We start from the raw sequence: 15,062 nt of genomic DNA on the forward strand, positions 1-15,062 counted from the left end.
GTCTATTTCTTTTGATGTGCAGATGCGCTTGATTCCTTTTGCCTACTTTTTATTGGTTGCCTGTGTAAAATTATAAATCCTTCTTAAAATTCATTCATTATGAAAGAAGAATATACTTTAATACTTTGTCTTATTTGTTCTTATCACTGCAAAGAGGAAGGGAGAAGTGTATAAGTATACATTAACAAATGTAAATGTATAAGTAAGGAATTTGGTTTTTAATGTTACTTCCTACATAATAACTTGGCATGTGACTTTCCAGAGACCTTATTTGGCCCAAGTGACAAAAATGACATTAAAATCAATAAGTGAAGAAAGAACACAGAAAAACTAAATACATTAATCTTGACAGTAGTTTTTTAAGTTTTAATCATACATTTAAGCCTTCCTTTATCTAATTCAGCAAATCAATACTTTGTATATGCTTAATATTAGTTGAATCCAAAATTGGTGCTTTGTCAATTGCCATTTCCAAAGTGCAGAGGTACAACATAGTGATTATAGTTTATACTAGTGTTTGTATAGTGCTTGAAGGTTGTTAATGGAGTGAAGGAATATGGGGAGATGTAGGCCAAAGTTATGTATATGTAATATGAATAAGCCTAGAAACCGTATGTATAACATGAGACCTGTAGTTGTATTGTGCCAGGCATGGTGGCCCATTCCTGTAATCCCAGCACTTGGGAGGTTGAGACAGAAAGACTACAAATTGAGTCCTGTTTGATCACAAAATAAAAAGGGTTAGAGCTGTATCTTAGTATGAGACCTTGGATTCAATCCACAGTACCAAAAAAAGTAAAAATTGAGTTACATTTGAGACGTTTACTAAAATAGTCAATTTTGGGTATTCTTGCCACTTACACATAAGGGCAATGTGTGTGTGCATTTGCATTTGTATCATATTGTATACCCGCAGTATGTAAAATTGGAGTAGCAAACTTGCCTAGCATGTGCCAAGGCTCTTCGTTCATTTTGCAGCACCACCACCCCCATACCATTGAAAGAGCAGGTTTTAAGTGTTCTCACTACAATAATAAATATGTGAGGTAATGCATAAGTTAATTCCTTCAATTTAGCCATCCCACAATGTATATATTTCAGAACATATTTTATATCCTAAATATATGGAATTGGTATTATCAGTTAGTTTGTGTCAAGCAAAAAGTAAAAGAATAAATTTTTTGAAAAACAACCAAGTCAAGTCTGAGACAGCTATTATTTAGAAATAATATGGGATATGTGGGATATGTATAAAGACAACTTTTTATGTGCTGGATCATTCCTGGGAGAAGGGTTGTAATTTAATAGCAGTTTATTGGAAGGTTAAAAATGGCTGAGTTGGCCAAGGATACAGCTCAGTGGCATAAGCATCTGCCTAGCAAGCTTAAGGTCCTAAGTTCAATTCCTGGGACCAAAAAAAGAAAAAAGAAAGAGGAAAAAAAAAATAGCGGAGTCTAATTGTACCACAGTGATATATGTGCACCCATGTTTATAGCAGTATAATTTGTAATAGCCAGGTCTTAAAAATAACCAAGGAATGGATAAAAAAAGTTGTGGTCTTTTTATACAATGGAGTACTACTCCAGAAATAAAGAAGGATAAACTGGAGACTTTTATAGGTGAATGGATGCTACTCAAAATCATATTCATAAGTGAAATAAATTAGACCCATGTGTGTAAACATCGTGTATATCTCCCTAGCATGAGAAGCTGAAAGCATAAATAAGATCCCAAATGTAAAATACATATTGTGAAATGGGAAGAAACTGTTCAAAAGGAAAGAGAAACTAGGATGGGGGAAAGGAGAAAAGAAGAAAGAGAAAAGCAAAAAAAAAAAAAAAAAAAACTATAAGTGTGTGTGTGTGTGTGTGTGTGTGCACGCGCGCGCAGATAGTTATACTACTGTAATTCATTGAAAAGAAAGATTTGTGCTAATGTTTGGACAATCAAATGCTGATATCTTGTACTAATTTAAAGATAATACACAATGTATTAACATTGTAATTCTCCTATTATTTTCAGTTTTTTTCTCTTTAAAATAAAATTTTTAAAATGGCTGAGTCTTGACAGAAGCATTTGTACTTTGGAACTGCTCCCATCTCTTGTCAGTGTTGCTACCCCTGCCAGCAACACATCCTCCTTCCTTGTACCATATACATCCGGAATTACTGGGAGAGTAATGAGACTTTTTACACCCACAGATGGTAACTTCTTGTACAAATAAGTGTTCTCCAGTAGTACTTCTATCCAAGATTCTTGTGATACTTCGTAATGATAGTCAGTTCTAACATTTTATGGACCTAAACTTCATCATGTTTGTGAGTCTTATTCTATGTGTGACAAAAAAAATTCCCAAGAAACAAAAACCCTATATTTCCCACTGTGATTAAAGATTTGATTTACAATACCATATTTTCAAATTCTTCGGTATATTTTGGCAAAAATGAAATCACTTGAGTTGACAAAGATTGGTTCACTGTAAGGCTAGTTAAGAATCAACTGTAAAGTCTGAAGGCATATTCAAGGAGTTTATAATTTGTGTCGAGAAAGTTTTTAGCAGTTTTTCATATTTGGGAAATGAAACACCTGATACCTAAAACTTGTAATATGTGTGAAAACAGAAATCACTTTATTGTATACTTGTACCTCAGGTAGGTAGATGATTGTATAGTTTCTTTTTTATTTTGTTCATTTTCTACTTAGCAAAAACTAGTTGTGTAGTTATTTCTGAAGCATTTTCCACTGTCTCACAATGACCACCCTGTTGTCCTCTTTGACTATGCTTACCTCTCTGCAGGTGAAGGTTGCTATCCTTAAGTATATAGAAACTCTGGCCAAACAGATGGATCCAGGAGATTTTATAAATTCCAGTGAAACTCGCCTAGCAGTGTCTCGAGTCATCACTTGGACAACAGAACCCAAAAGTTCTGATGTTCGAAAGGTGTGTGTTTTATATGGCTTAGAAGATAGGTTAGAAAAGTTAGCCAGTAGTTTTGGATTGCCAGTGAAGGAAACTTAATATTTTCAGGATGCTACCAGTTAGCAGTGAATTATGAAGTACTTTGTTCAATGTTTTTAAAATTATTTTAGATTTTATCCAATTGATAGGAGCATAATATTCAAACAGAAGAGTCAAAAATAGCTGTCCTTACCATAATTCTCCAAGCCTCCAATAATCAAAATATTCTGAATCAGTTCTCTTGTATTTACCTGTGTATTCCAAATAAGACGTGACAGTGTTTCTTGATTTATTAATTTTAGGGACTGTTTACTGATTTGTTGATAATGTAGGCATTATACTTATTTTCCTTAGAGTATTAACTTTCCCACTGCTGAAACCAATACCTGACACCTAAAACAAAAAAGAGGAGAAGTTTAATTTGGCTCACAGTTTTAGGAGATTCAGCTGATGATCTGCTGGCCATGAGGCAGCAACACCATAGCAGAGGGGCATGGCAGAACAAAGATACTTAGGTGATGGTGAACAGGAAGTAGCAGAACGTGCCAAAGAGGAAGAGACCAGGGATCAAACATAGCACCTAAGGTCTCACCTCCATGACCCATCTATCTAGACACAACCAGAAGCTTTACTGATTCCCTAGGCAGCTCCCAAGCTAAGCTTGTTGACACAGCTAAGCTTAACCACCACAATTGATAAATGAGGCTTTACTTTTCCCATATTATTCTTACATTCTTTATCTTTCCCCAAAATCAAAATACTTAAGAAGCAGTAATTGGTTATCAGCAGAAAAGATCAGCATTTGACTATTGCAGGCACTTGCTCTTATTCCAAGTGGTTTGCTAATGCCTTCTTTCTTAAAGAAATTTGTTTTAGGATTGATATTTTGCCTTGTTTCATTTGCTTGAGCTTTTAAAAGTGTTTTAAAATGTTAATAGTTTCAACATCTCTACTACATACCTTTAATATTGTCCATATACTTGAAAAAAATATATTACTGACCTATTTTTTGGAAATCTTAGACGCTCTAGTCTCCAGCTTGTGTGTTTTTCCCTAATCTTGCCACATAGCGTATTCCTGAGCCTTCTCTGCAACATCTTCCCAGTCCAGCTCACCTCTAGTTATTCATGGTTTGAGTCCTGTGTCCTCATTTCCTTCCCTGTTTGCTAGGAAGGAGTCCTCAGATTGTAAATGCTATGAACTTTATTAACAGTTGTAAAGACTGCACCCACAAACAGCAGTATACATTCTCAAGTGTGCATCAAAGATACTGCTAAGTCACGAAACAAACCTCAGTGGTTTAATACAATGGGAGTAACACTAAGAGTGTTCTCTGATCATGGTGGAATGAAATTAGAAATTGGTAACAGAAAGAAATGTGGAAAAATCACAAATATCATATTACATAATCCACTCCTTAAATAGCCAGCAAGCCAAAGAAGAAATAAAAGGGTAGCTAGAAAATCCACTGAAATGAATGAAAATGAAGACATACCATGCCAAAACCAATGTGATACACAGTCAAGCATGATGATGTACACCTGTAATCCCTGCACTTGGAAGGATGAGGCAGGAGGACTGCTGTTAACTGGAGGCTTGCTTCGGCTGTATAGTGAGTTAAGGCCAGTTCAATTTACAGTATGACCCCTGACTCAGAAAAACTTGTGAGATGCAGCTAAAGTATTGCTTAGGGGAAACTTTATTACTGTTAATGCTTAGGGAAAAAAGATAACAAATCAGTGGCCTAATCCACCACCTTAAGAAAGTAAAAGGAGAAAAAAGCAAAGCAAACCTGAATTCGGCAGGAGGAAAGACAATTTTGTAATTATGTCATAATTTATGCTATCATAAATAATACTAAAAGCAGAAATTAATAGAATATAGGGAGACAATAGAGAAAACCAAAAGCCAGTTCTTTTGAAAAATTAATAAAACTGACAAGCCTTTAGGTACAATGACCAAAGGAAAAAGACTTACAGAGACCATTGGCAGCTTTTTAAGTAAAAGAGTGATACAAAGCTATGCACGAGTACATGCCTAAAATCCCAGCACTTGGCAAGCTGAGGCAAAAGGATTGCAATGAATTCAAGGCTAGCCTTACCTACCCTAATGACCTTACTGCCAGCCCAACTATGTAGTGAGACCCTGCCTGAAAAAAGTAAAGAATGATACAACCTATGTTTTTAAACACTGGATTATAAGACAAAAATAGACTATTAGTGTTCCATAAAAAAGAAAAGAATAAAAGGACAAGGGATGATATTAAAAGGAACCTAAAATTCTCACATTATGTAGTAGGAAATCAGTAGAGAATGTGTGAAGCTTACACAAAATAAATATGTAAACCTATGAATGCCTAACTACACAAAACAAGCATTGCCGAGAATAATTCTAAAGAGCTAAATAATTGAAAACCATGGTTTTTTCTATAGGTTTGTCTTTTTAAAATTTATATGTGTATATTAATTTGATTTAAAGCCCTGAAATTTATTTTAAATATAAAATACATCCAGGAAAGCAAATGTAACAGAAAAATTTTTAAACAAGATATATAAAGCAGTCGTGAGTTCGATCCCCAGTACCGATAAAAAGGAAAAAGACAAAAAAAAAAAAGATACATAAAGGACTTGGTTAAAATGTACTAAGTCTGTAGTACTTTACATCATACTACATGAAAAGATTAATGGAATATAAGGGGGGATCCAGAGACACTTAAATTTATATAGGAGATTCTTATATGTCTCCTTCAGTAATCGATGATAGACTTCTACCAATTTCTCCAAAATAAAACACCTGTTGTATAATACTACATTGTTTCACTAGAACACAATTTAATCATTCTTCTGTTGTGTACTCAGATGCTATGAGTACACAACAACTTAAATTTTCATAGTGAGGTATAAAACGACATTTTATACAACTTAAGTGATTGTGTTTTTCTCTGCTCTTAATTTTCTGTATAACCTGAACTTCAATGATTTACTTTTATTAACTCATTTAATTATTTTAGAAGTAAAAAGAAATGTGTACATTTTCTTGACTGATCTGAGCTTTTGTTTTGTTCCCATTCCCACTAAACATTAGGCTTATTGTGGCTTCAGTTGTAGACTTGTTAGATTACTTGCTTGGCAAAAGACAGGATACTGCTAGTTGTATTAAAAGTCATATACTGAGAAAGTAGATATGGTGGTGTTAATTTGTCTGAATGGCTTTTATGTAACCATCCTTTCTCCTTGTAATCATTTATTAGGAAAATTGAAATAAGTAGGTAGATAGAGTTCTAGCAAATGTCTGTCTGGTTAACTTTTGCTATTGTTACACTTACTGATTTTTCATATCCCCTTCTTCAAAAAACAGGGAGTCAGATCTTGTTTTATCTTTCCTAGAGTTGGAAGTGTAACACAGTGATAAACTGTTTGCCTATTACATGCAAGGCCCTGGGTTCAATCCCCAGCACCTGAGGCAGGGTGGGGGGAGTGTCCTTCAAAAGAAAGAAGTGTGAAAACAAAAAACACCTGTTGAGAGAGATAGTCAATCCTTATTTATGCTGTTAAACAGAAATTGTGAGAGGAAAAAATGGTCACTTGTGAGTAAGCAAAATAAGGTTATGTGCTTTCTGTATGCCTTTATTTTTCAGGCAGCACAGTCAGTGCTGATTTCTTTATTTGAACTCAATACCCCAGAGTTTACAATGCTATTAGGAGCTTTACCAAAAACTTTTCAAGATGGTGCTACCAAACTGCTTCATAATCACCTTAGAAACACTGGCAATGGAACCCAGGTATTTCTCACTTTTTTTCCTTGGCTGTTGTATAATGTGATAGCTTAACAATAATTTTGCATGCTTTTTTTTTTTTAATTGGTAGCAGGAATTGAATTCACAACCTAACGCTTGCCAGGCAGTTGCTTGCCAGCTGTGCCACTGAGGTATATCCCCAGCCGAACAATTGCTTTCTTTCACTTAAAGTAAACTCAATCCTAGAACATAATTTTTACATCCGTATCAGGCAGCATTTTTTGAGCAGAATTAAATATTGTCTTAGAATAGCATCACTGGCTATTCTTGTCCTGCCATGTTTGTTTTATAATTTGTGTACATTAGAATACTGGTGAAAAGAAGCCCGGGTATAAATATAGAAAGCCAAATGCTGGCAGAATATAGATGAACACAACAGTTAAAATCAATCCTTATTTGAATACTAAAAGGGATTATTTACTCCAAGGTTAACAAGTAAGGTTCAAAGTGGGTAGTGCTTAATGAATATAGGATTATGAGTTTACATGTGCTTACATACACAGGATTTTGTTTTGAAGAAGTAAGATCTAAGTAAATGAAACATTGAGTAAGATATATACTTTGCATAATATACCCAAGAATTATACTGAATTTTGAGAGTTAAATGAGACAGAGAGATGAGAAGTAGAAAGCAAGAAACTGACCAACCACTTTGATAACTGAAAAAGGACAGTGTAGTTGTGCTTATTAGTAGGCTTAAGATAAGGTATGAGGGTTATAAGTAATTTAAAATAATTTATCAATCAAAGTCACTTCTCTTTTTTAAAAGATAAGGATTGTTTTGTTTTGTTTTATTTATTTATTTATTTTTTGTCTTTTTCCTTTTTATCGGTACCAGGGATCAAACTCACGACTGCCTGCTTACAAGGCAGGTGCTTATGCCACTGAGCTAAATCCCCAGCCCGTTTTGTTTTATTTTAAAAGTCGGACAAAATAATATGGCCAATTTCACTTTGTTGTGAAGATTATTTGTCCCAGGCAGGACTTGAACTCAAAGCCATCCTCCTGCCTTATCCTCTTGAGTGCTGGGATGATAGGCATGCACCACCATGCCTGGTTCTCCATGAGGAATGTAATCCTTATGTACTATAAACATGTACTAATAAAACTTATCTTAGATAGGTTTCCAAGTGGAGAGAAAAGTTTTCCCCAAAAACCAGACCTAAGTACATAAGTATTTAAAATATTGATTTACAAATCCGACTCTTCAATATGGTTGTATATCATAACTAATAGCTTTTTAGTTGAACTTACCTGTCATGTGTTAATATTTATTTAACTCCCTATGTCAGAGTTCTATGGGGAGTCCTTTGACAAGACCAACACCACGATCACCAGCCAACTGGTCCAGTCCTCTTACTTCTCCTACCAATACATCACAGAACACTTTATCTCCAAGGTAATAAAAAAGATAACATTCCATCATATTTTGTATTTGTAAAGACCTATTCTTAGGAAAGCAGATGTTAATATAATTCTGGTCAATTTCCACATGACTTGAAAGGTATTAGAAGTACAAATTTGCCAAACCAAAACAATTCAAAAGCAAATCATTTAAATGCTAATGATATTGGAGTGTGAAAGTTTTTTGAAGGGAAAAGAAAACCTACTAACATACCTTTTGTTTTGTTATATAGCATAGTTATAATACTTAGTGATCTTTTGTAAGCCCAGTAAATTATAAATTATGTCTTTCATTTATGTTATAAATAGGTCAACTATAATGATAGATATTTAAATCTAATATTGACCAACTACCTCTAAAAGTAAGGAAAATTAAGTTTTATAGACAAAGCATAAAATTAGAGGAAATGTGTACTTTACCCACATTTATAACTACCATATTTTATTTTGCTAATTATGCTTCAAGGAATATACATTCTGTAATACTATCTTTGTAAATATCCTACATTATCTCCTTAGATATATTTGTATTTTAAAACTACATAAATAAAAATTAGTGTTATCTTTTTCATAGTGCATTTGATTATGACACAGAAAATATGAACTCTGAAGATATTTATAGCTCTCTAAGAGGTGTCACTGAAGCAATCCAAAATTTCAGCTTCCGTAGTCAAGAAGATATGAATGAGCCATTGAAAAGGGATTCTAAAAAAGACGATGGTGATTCAGTGAGTATTTGAATATTCTTAATGTTGTAGACTATTTCAGTGTTCATTACATTTTTTTTTAACCTTTGCTTTCTGACATTTTCAGATTAATTTTCTAAGGATCATTTGCAGGTATTTAGTAGGTACCACATGCCATGCACTGCTATGTAGTAGTTGTTAAATTCATAAGGCAAAGTCATGTCCTCCGATTTCCTTTAGATATGCAGATAGAAATGGTACCTTAGAGTTTTAGTTTAGAATGTGCCTTGTAGGAAAGTGAATCTTTTTAAATCGTTTGGTCAAGGAAGATTATCTCTCAAGAAATGATACTTGCTTTGGGACTTAAAGCCACACAAATTTAGAGGACCATTCCACAAGCATTTAGCAATTACCAAGGCAAGTAGGAACTAGAGGAGGTTGTAAAGATGGCCTGTGTAGCTGTGAAGGAAAGAAGGAATGGAATAGGGATCATTTGCACCATATCTCATAAAACTTATAAAGTCAAGTCTAGATTTTTTTTCCTGTTAATTGTAGTATGTGATCTGCATCATCAGTTTGTGTGACTGCAATTAAGAATGTTACAACCTATCAAATGTATGTGAATATTATTTATTCACCTTTACCATTATTCAAAGCTAGTTGTTTTTTACTTTGCTTTTTTTTTTTTTTTTTACTTTTTTTCTGACAGTTGAGACTTTCTTTCAAGATACCCCACCATTTCCTATGGAATTTGTTGTTTCTAGTGTTTGCCAAGTTACAGAACACTATAATATTTCAGTGCCAAGTGCTTCTTTCCCTGCCTTTCTGACCATTTTCTTGCTGTTGTTTTTCTCTCCAAGCCTATCTGGCAGAGCTGGGTTATAGCGGACTTAATAAACTGGTTGCCAAAAACCATCTTCCCATTCTTCTTTGAGGTTCTCTAATCTTAAAAAACTACATATGGTATCAGTAGTAAGTTAGTAAAAATCAATGTTTAGGTGATGCTCAGATTTGCTTTTCAGACCCAGCATGGTACAAGGTAATGGAGTTTAAGTCCTAGGTCCTGACAGTTACTAACTAGTCAGGTGATTATTTCTAACCCTCAGTGTCCTCATTAGGAAAATAGGTGTATTACTGGCTACCTTAAAAATTGTTGTGAGTTTGATATATCATATGACTCCATCAAGCCCAGACCACTTTCCTGAGGTCATGTTCATATGCTTGTCTTCTCCCCTGAAACTGCTCCATCCTGTCTTAGTTGATGGCAGTACTATTTGCTCGGCAAAAACTTTGAGCAAAGGAGTTATACTGAATCCTCTCTTTTTCTAACTCTCTACACCAAGTCTGCCAAGAAGTCTGTTACTCTATCTTCAGAATGTAGCCAGAATCTAACAACTTCTCATCAATGCCTGTCTGGTTCAACTAGTCATCAATTCTCTCACCTGGATTATTAATTGGCCTCACTGGTTCTGTCCTTAGCCTCCTATAGCCTCTTCTAATTCCTCTACTCACAGCTCAGTAGATCTCCTCTCAGTTAAAACCAAAGTCTCCCCAATACACTTCCTTTTTCTACTACCTCTATGGCTTCATGTCTACTACTGTTTTCCTTGTTCACTCAGCTCCTGCCACTCAGGCCTTCCTTGAACTTACTGGGCATATTCCTGCCTCAGCGTCTGTATGGAGTACACTTTCCACCTAAACACTCTACCTGTAGCTAGCTCCGTGACTAGTTCCTTCCTTTCTATACTTCCTTCTAACAGCTTTTAGTGAACTCTACTCACCCTGTTTAACCTGTGAACTCCCTTCAACCCTCTGGGCACTCTTGGTCCTTTGACACCACACTTTGTACTTTTTTCTGTTACCATAAACACCTTCTATCATACCATGTGCTTTACTCATTAAGTTTTTTACTGTCTTGTTACCCTCCTCTAGATTACAAACTCCATGAGAATGTCTTGCTCTCTTTCATTTATTAATCTATTCTTAATGCCAAAATCAGTATCTGGCATGTAATAGGTGCACAATAAGCATTTGAAAGAATATTTGTAACGTGCTTTTCAAATGGCTTAGCACATAGTAGAAATGGTGATACTTGCAGTGATAATGATTTTGATACTATTTTTTTTGGGTTTTGGGTTTTTTTTTTTTTTTTTTTTTGGTCTTTTTCATTTTTATGGAAAACGGGGATCGACCTCATGACCGCCTGCTTGCAAGGCAGGTACTTACGCCGCTGAGCTAAATCCCCAGCCCCTTGATACTAGTTTTAATATCAGTGTTAGTATTGATATTTTGGGAAAATGTTAATTAACCTCAGCTCTTGAGGCATATTGTAGTCTGGGGTTGTGCACACAGAACAATTCAAATCAGGACATGGAGTTTATAATATTTTTATAATGGTCACCGGAAGTTAACACAGGAGAATGCAGGAAATCTATCTGCAACACTAACGACATAGAATATTTAGTCAAGAGTCTAAACCCCACGGCAATGTCCCACATGAGTCCAGATAAAAACCCAGAGCTCAGGACAACGCCTCCACGAGTCCTACTGGAAGTCCAGGGCCCACAAGGACTCACGCCGGTCTCTTTTACGGATTCGTGCCAGGAAGACCCAAGGGTCAGCGGTGGAAGCCAGAAAGTGTATGCCAGCAGGATGAAGGAGCTGTGCTAGTGGGATGAGGGTTCTACACTGGAGCTGAGAAGTCACACTCACAACAAAGAGCGGGGCTGTCCTGAAAGGCACCACAGCTGTCCTCAGCGACACAGAAGCCCCGAGCCCCTCCGACCCCAAGCACAATCGGGTACGTGCCAGGAAGCAGCATGACGAGTTCATCCTGGAGACCAGGCAGCACATGTCTTCCCCTCCAGAGCCAGGAAGCAATGCTCGATGTGAAGACCAAAGCTTCTCCAGGAGAACCAACAGCTCAGACAGCAACTCATAGGAGAACCCACAACGCCTCCTTCACACCTCAATCCAACTCCACACCTCCCTTCTTCTCCACCTAGTTATCCTGGCAACCCTTCTCAGGTGGAGCATCTTCTCTCAATGCATGCTGATGTAATCCAGCTGGCGTTAAGTTGACCACTAGTTTTCAAACCATAACAAGGCACTCCAAAAGTGATATAGACCTTGTAAGCCTTTCTTTGCCCTTTTTTTTTTGTTTTTGCAAAACTTTTAAAATTTGGTTTTCTTACACTTTATTGGCATATAATATACATATTGTATAATTTATTACCTTAATAATAGAATCAGGCAGCGTTTAATTCTATTGCTAATGATAGTTCTTTTGTGTTTTTAGCTGGCATGGAGAAACTATTGCTAATCTTACTGTCTATATTATTTGGTTGACAAGCCTTTGGGAAGGGAACTGTAATGACGCAGCATTCTTAGATTTTTCTTATTTGTTCTCGCAACTGTGATTTTATATCCTTACTGTAAGTTTTGTAGTTTTGACTATTGTTTTTTTTTCAGGTAGTTACTGTTAACATTCTTAAATAGCTTTTTAAAGAGCAGAAAAACATCTTTTGAGAAGGTTAAGAGATATTTGACAATGAGTTAATTTGCTGTGCTTTCCCTTTTCCTGTCAATAGACATGTGGTGGTCCTGGGATGTCAGACCCAAGAGCAGGAGGTGATGCTACTGACTCAAGCCAAACAGTCCTTGATAATAAAACCACATTGCTCCATTCTACGCTGGCTCATTCCTCTCCACGCTCTCGAGACTATAATCCTTATAACTATTCGGATACCATCAGTCCTTTCAACAAATCAGCCCTCAAGGAAGCAATGTTTGATGATGATGCTGACCAGTTTCCTGATGGTATGTTATGGGTCATGCTGTTACCATGAATAGTCAGTAAAACAAAAGGAGTGTATTTGCCCTTTTGTTGAAAATCCATAAAATGTAAGGGTCTTTGGAATGGGAATGTTTTTCTCCCATGTGCTAGGGGTTTATTTCTAGTGGTTTGGTAATTTTCTTTTCAGACTGACAAACAGAATGGTCATCTTGAGATCATCTTCAAAATCAAGAAAAGCAGTATCCTCAAGCAGTAGCTTGAGATACAACTCAAGCTAATTCTAGCTTATAAATTTAATTAATCCCTAGACATAATCCATTAATTTGTATAATCAGAACAACAGAAATTACATGGAAATAAATCTTTTTTAATGTGCTAGAGAAGTGCTATACCACTAAGTTTATACCCTAACCCCTTTTTGAGAGAGTCTTGCCACCTTTCCCAGGCTGGCCTCCTGCCTCAGCCTCCTGAGTAGTTGAGATTATGGATGTGCAACATCATGGCCAGTAACCTATTTAGAATACAATGTGAAGCCATAAACAAACTCACTTACCAATAAGATACAAGGACAAGTGTAGGAGAAAAGCTATCATTAGCTACTATCATGTTAAGTCAGGTGAACGGAGTTTAGTTTCAGCTCTAACACTTACTAAGCTGCATGGCCTGGTAAAATGATTGACAGTCTTTAGTCTTTGTTGTCACATTTAAAAGAGGATAGTGTGATTACACTACCTGCACATGTGATCACAGTATGCAATAGGAGACAAATAAAATGTATTAAAAGTAATGATAAGATATAAAACACTACAGATATTTTATTTTTCATAATAAATTCTTTAGTCCTATGAATTATATAATGCATTTTTGAAAGATTTCAATAACTATACATAAACATCAAAGTCTTAACATGATTATATAATTCTACATTTAAGTAGTTTCTGGCTTTTTGTTATTTGCATAATATTGCTACTAGTATAATTTTGTATACATTTTTATTAACATATTCAAGTAATATTCTTAAGAGATTTTTAATAGAAATGAAATTACTCAATACATGAATTTAAAGTTTGAAAGCTACTACCCAATTATATATTAAAAACACTTGAACAATTTATAACCCTGACTTTCTCACTAAGAAAATATTTCAATACTTTTAATTTTCATATGTAAAAAAACAGGTCATCTTAATGTACATTTATCATTGATGGAGAAATTAGAAACTTTTAAAATTTTGTAATTTTGATAAATAGATATCTTCATTTGTTATTTCTTTGATTATAAATCATGTTTTAACCAGCCTTTCATGTTGAGACTTAATATATTATGAAGCTAAAATTATAACTTACCAAACTAAATCTGAACCACATAAGAATCTATAAAATTATTCCCGTTCTTAACTTTGATGTATTCTAATCTGTCACAGATATGTTAACTACATGTTACTGAGACTTAGTCATAATAGAAGTAAATTGGAATTAGCAAGAAAATAACCTTTAAATACTATGTAACAGCAACCTTCTTGGTAAACTGATACCTTGCTTTAGATGCTTTAATCCTTTAAAAATTCCTTAGGTAGATTACAGATTGACAGAAGAATTAGGCCTACTGACATTTTTTGGCTAGAAAATAATACATACATATATGTGTATGTGTGTATATATATACACATAAATATATTTTCTAGCCAAGAAATGTATTTTATGTATAATTGTATTTTAAAATAATTATTATGAACTTTAAAGCTAAGAGTACAGTACAAAGAATTTTTTTCTTCCTAAATCATTTGAAAGTAATGCATGCTAGGCAAGTGCTCTACCACTGAGCTACACATTCAGCCCTTTCTCAACTTTCTGAGACACGGTATCATTAAGTTGCCCAGGCTGGCCTTGACCTTGTGATCCTCCTTCCCCAGGCTCCTGAGTAGTTGAGGCTATAAGCATATGCCACTGTTCCTATCTTAACTTATTTTAAAAAATTTAAATCTATTTTATCTGATATTAATATAGCCAACCATCCTATACTATAGATATACCATGCGTGGAATATCTTTTTCATCCTTTCACTTTTTTCTGGTATCTAAAGTGAATCTCTTTTTTTTTTTTTAATTTTAATTAAGGAGAAAAAGAAAAAAAAGGAGAAAAAGGGTACAAGTTATACAGAATTTCAGAAAAAAAACAGTAGGAAATCACTAGTTAATGGAATACATATTGTCATCTTAGAAATATTTGTTCAAGTTACAAAATTAAAGCTTATATAGTAGACATTCAAAAACTGTGAAACCAAACAGTTCTGTTCAATGATCCAGCAAAACTCAGCAATATCATTGTCTATCTTATACACTTAAATATACATGCAATTATATCATTTAGAGCACTTTCTTTTCCTCTCTTTTGTACAATGACTATTACACATAAAGTGAAT

The 15,062-nt window shown here is 34.8% G+C and overlaps 1 protein-coding gene across 50 annotated transcripts in view; it reads left to right on the forward strand.

Annotated features, from left to right (window-relative positions):
- Clasp2 (cytoplasmic linker associated protein 2) overlaps positions 1–15,062 on the forward strand; it is a 223,748-nt gene that overhangs the window by 178,845 nt on the left and 29,841 nt on the right. For all 50 annotated transcript variants that reach the window (XM_063260375.1, XM_063260377.1, XM_063260379.1 and 47 more), the window contains 5 exons: positions 2,798–2,941; positions 6,597–6,740; positions 8,048–8,154; positions 8,734–8,887; positions 12,436–12,664. In XM_063260375.1, the coding sequence (XP_063116445.1) occupies positions 2,798–2,941; positions 6,597–6,740; positions 8,048–8,154; positions 8,734–8,887; positions 12,436–12,664 (778 nt within the window). The remainder of the gene's footprint in view (positions 1–2,797; positions 2,942–6,596; positions 6,741–8,047; positions 8,155–8,733; positions 8,888–12,435; positions 12,665–15,062) is intronic.

Source organism: Cavia porcellus, unplaced genomic scaffold (genome assembly GCF_034190915.1).
Source record: "Cavia porcellus strain 051 isolate PalLab524CR breed Dunkin Hartley unplaced genomic scaffold, mCavPor4.1 scaffold_13, whole genome shotgun sequence".
Taxonomy (NCBI): domain Eukaryota; kingdom Metazoa; phylum Chordata; class Mammalia; order Rodentia; family Caviidae; genus Cavia; species Cavia porcellus.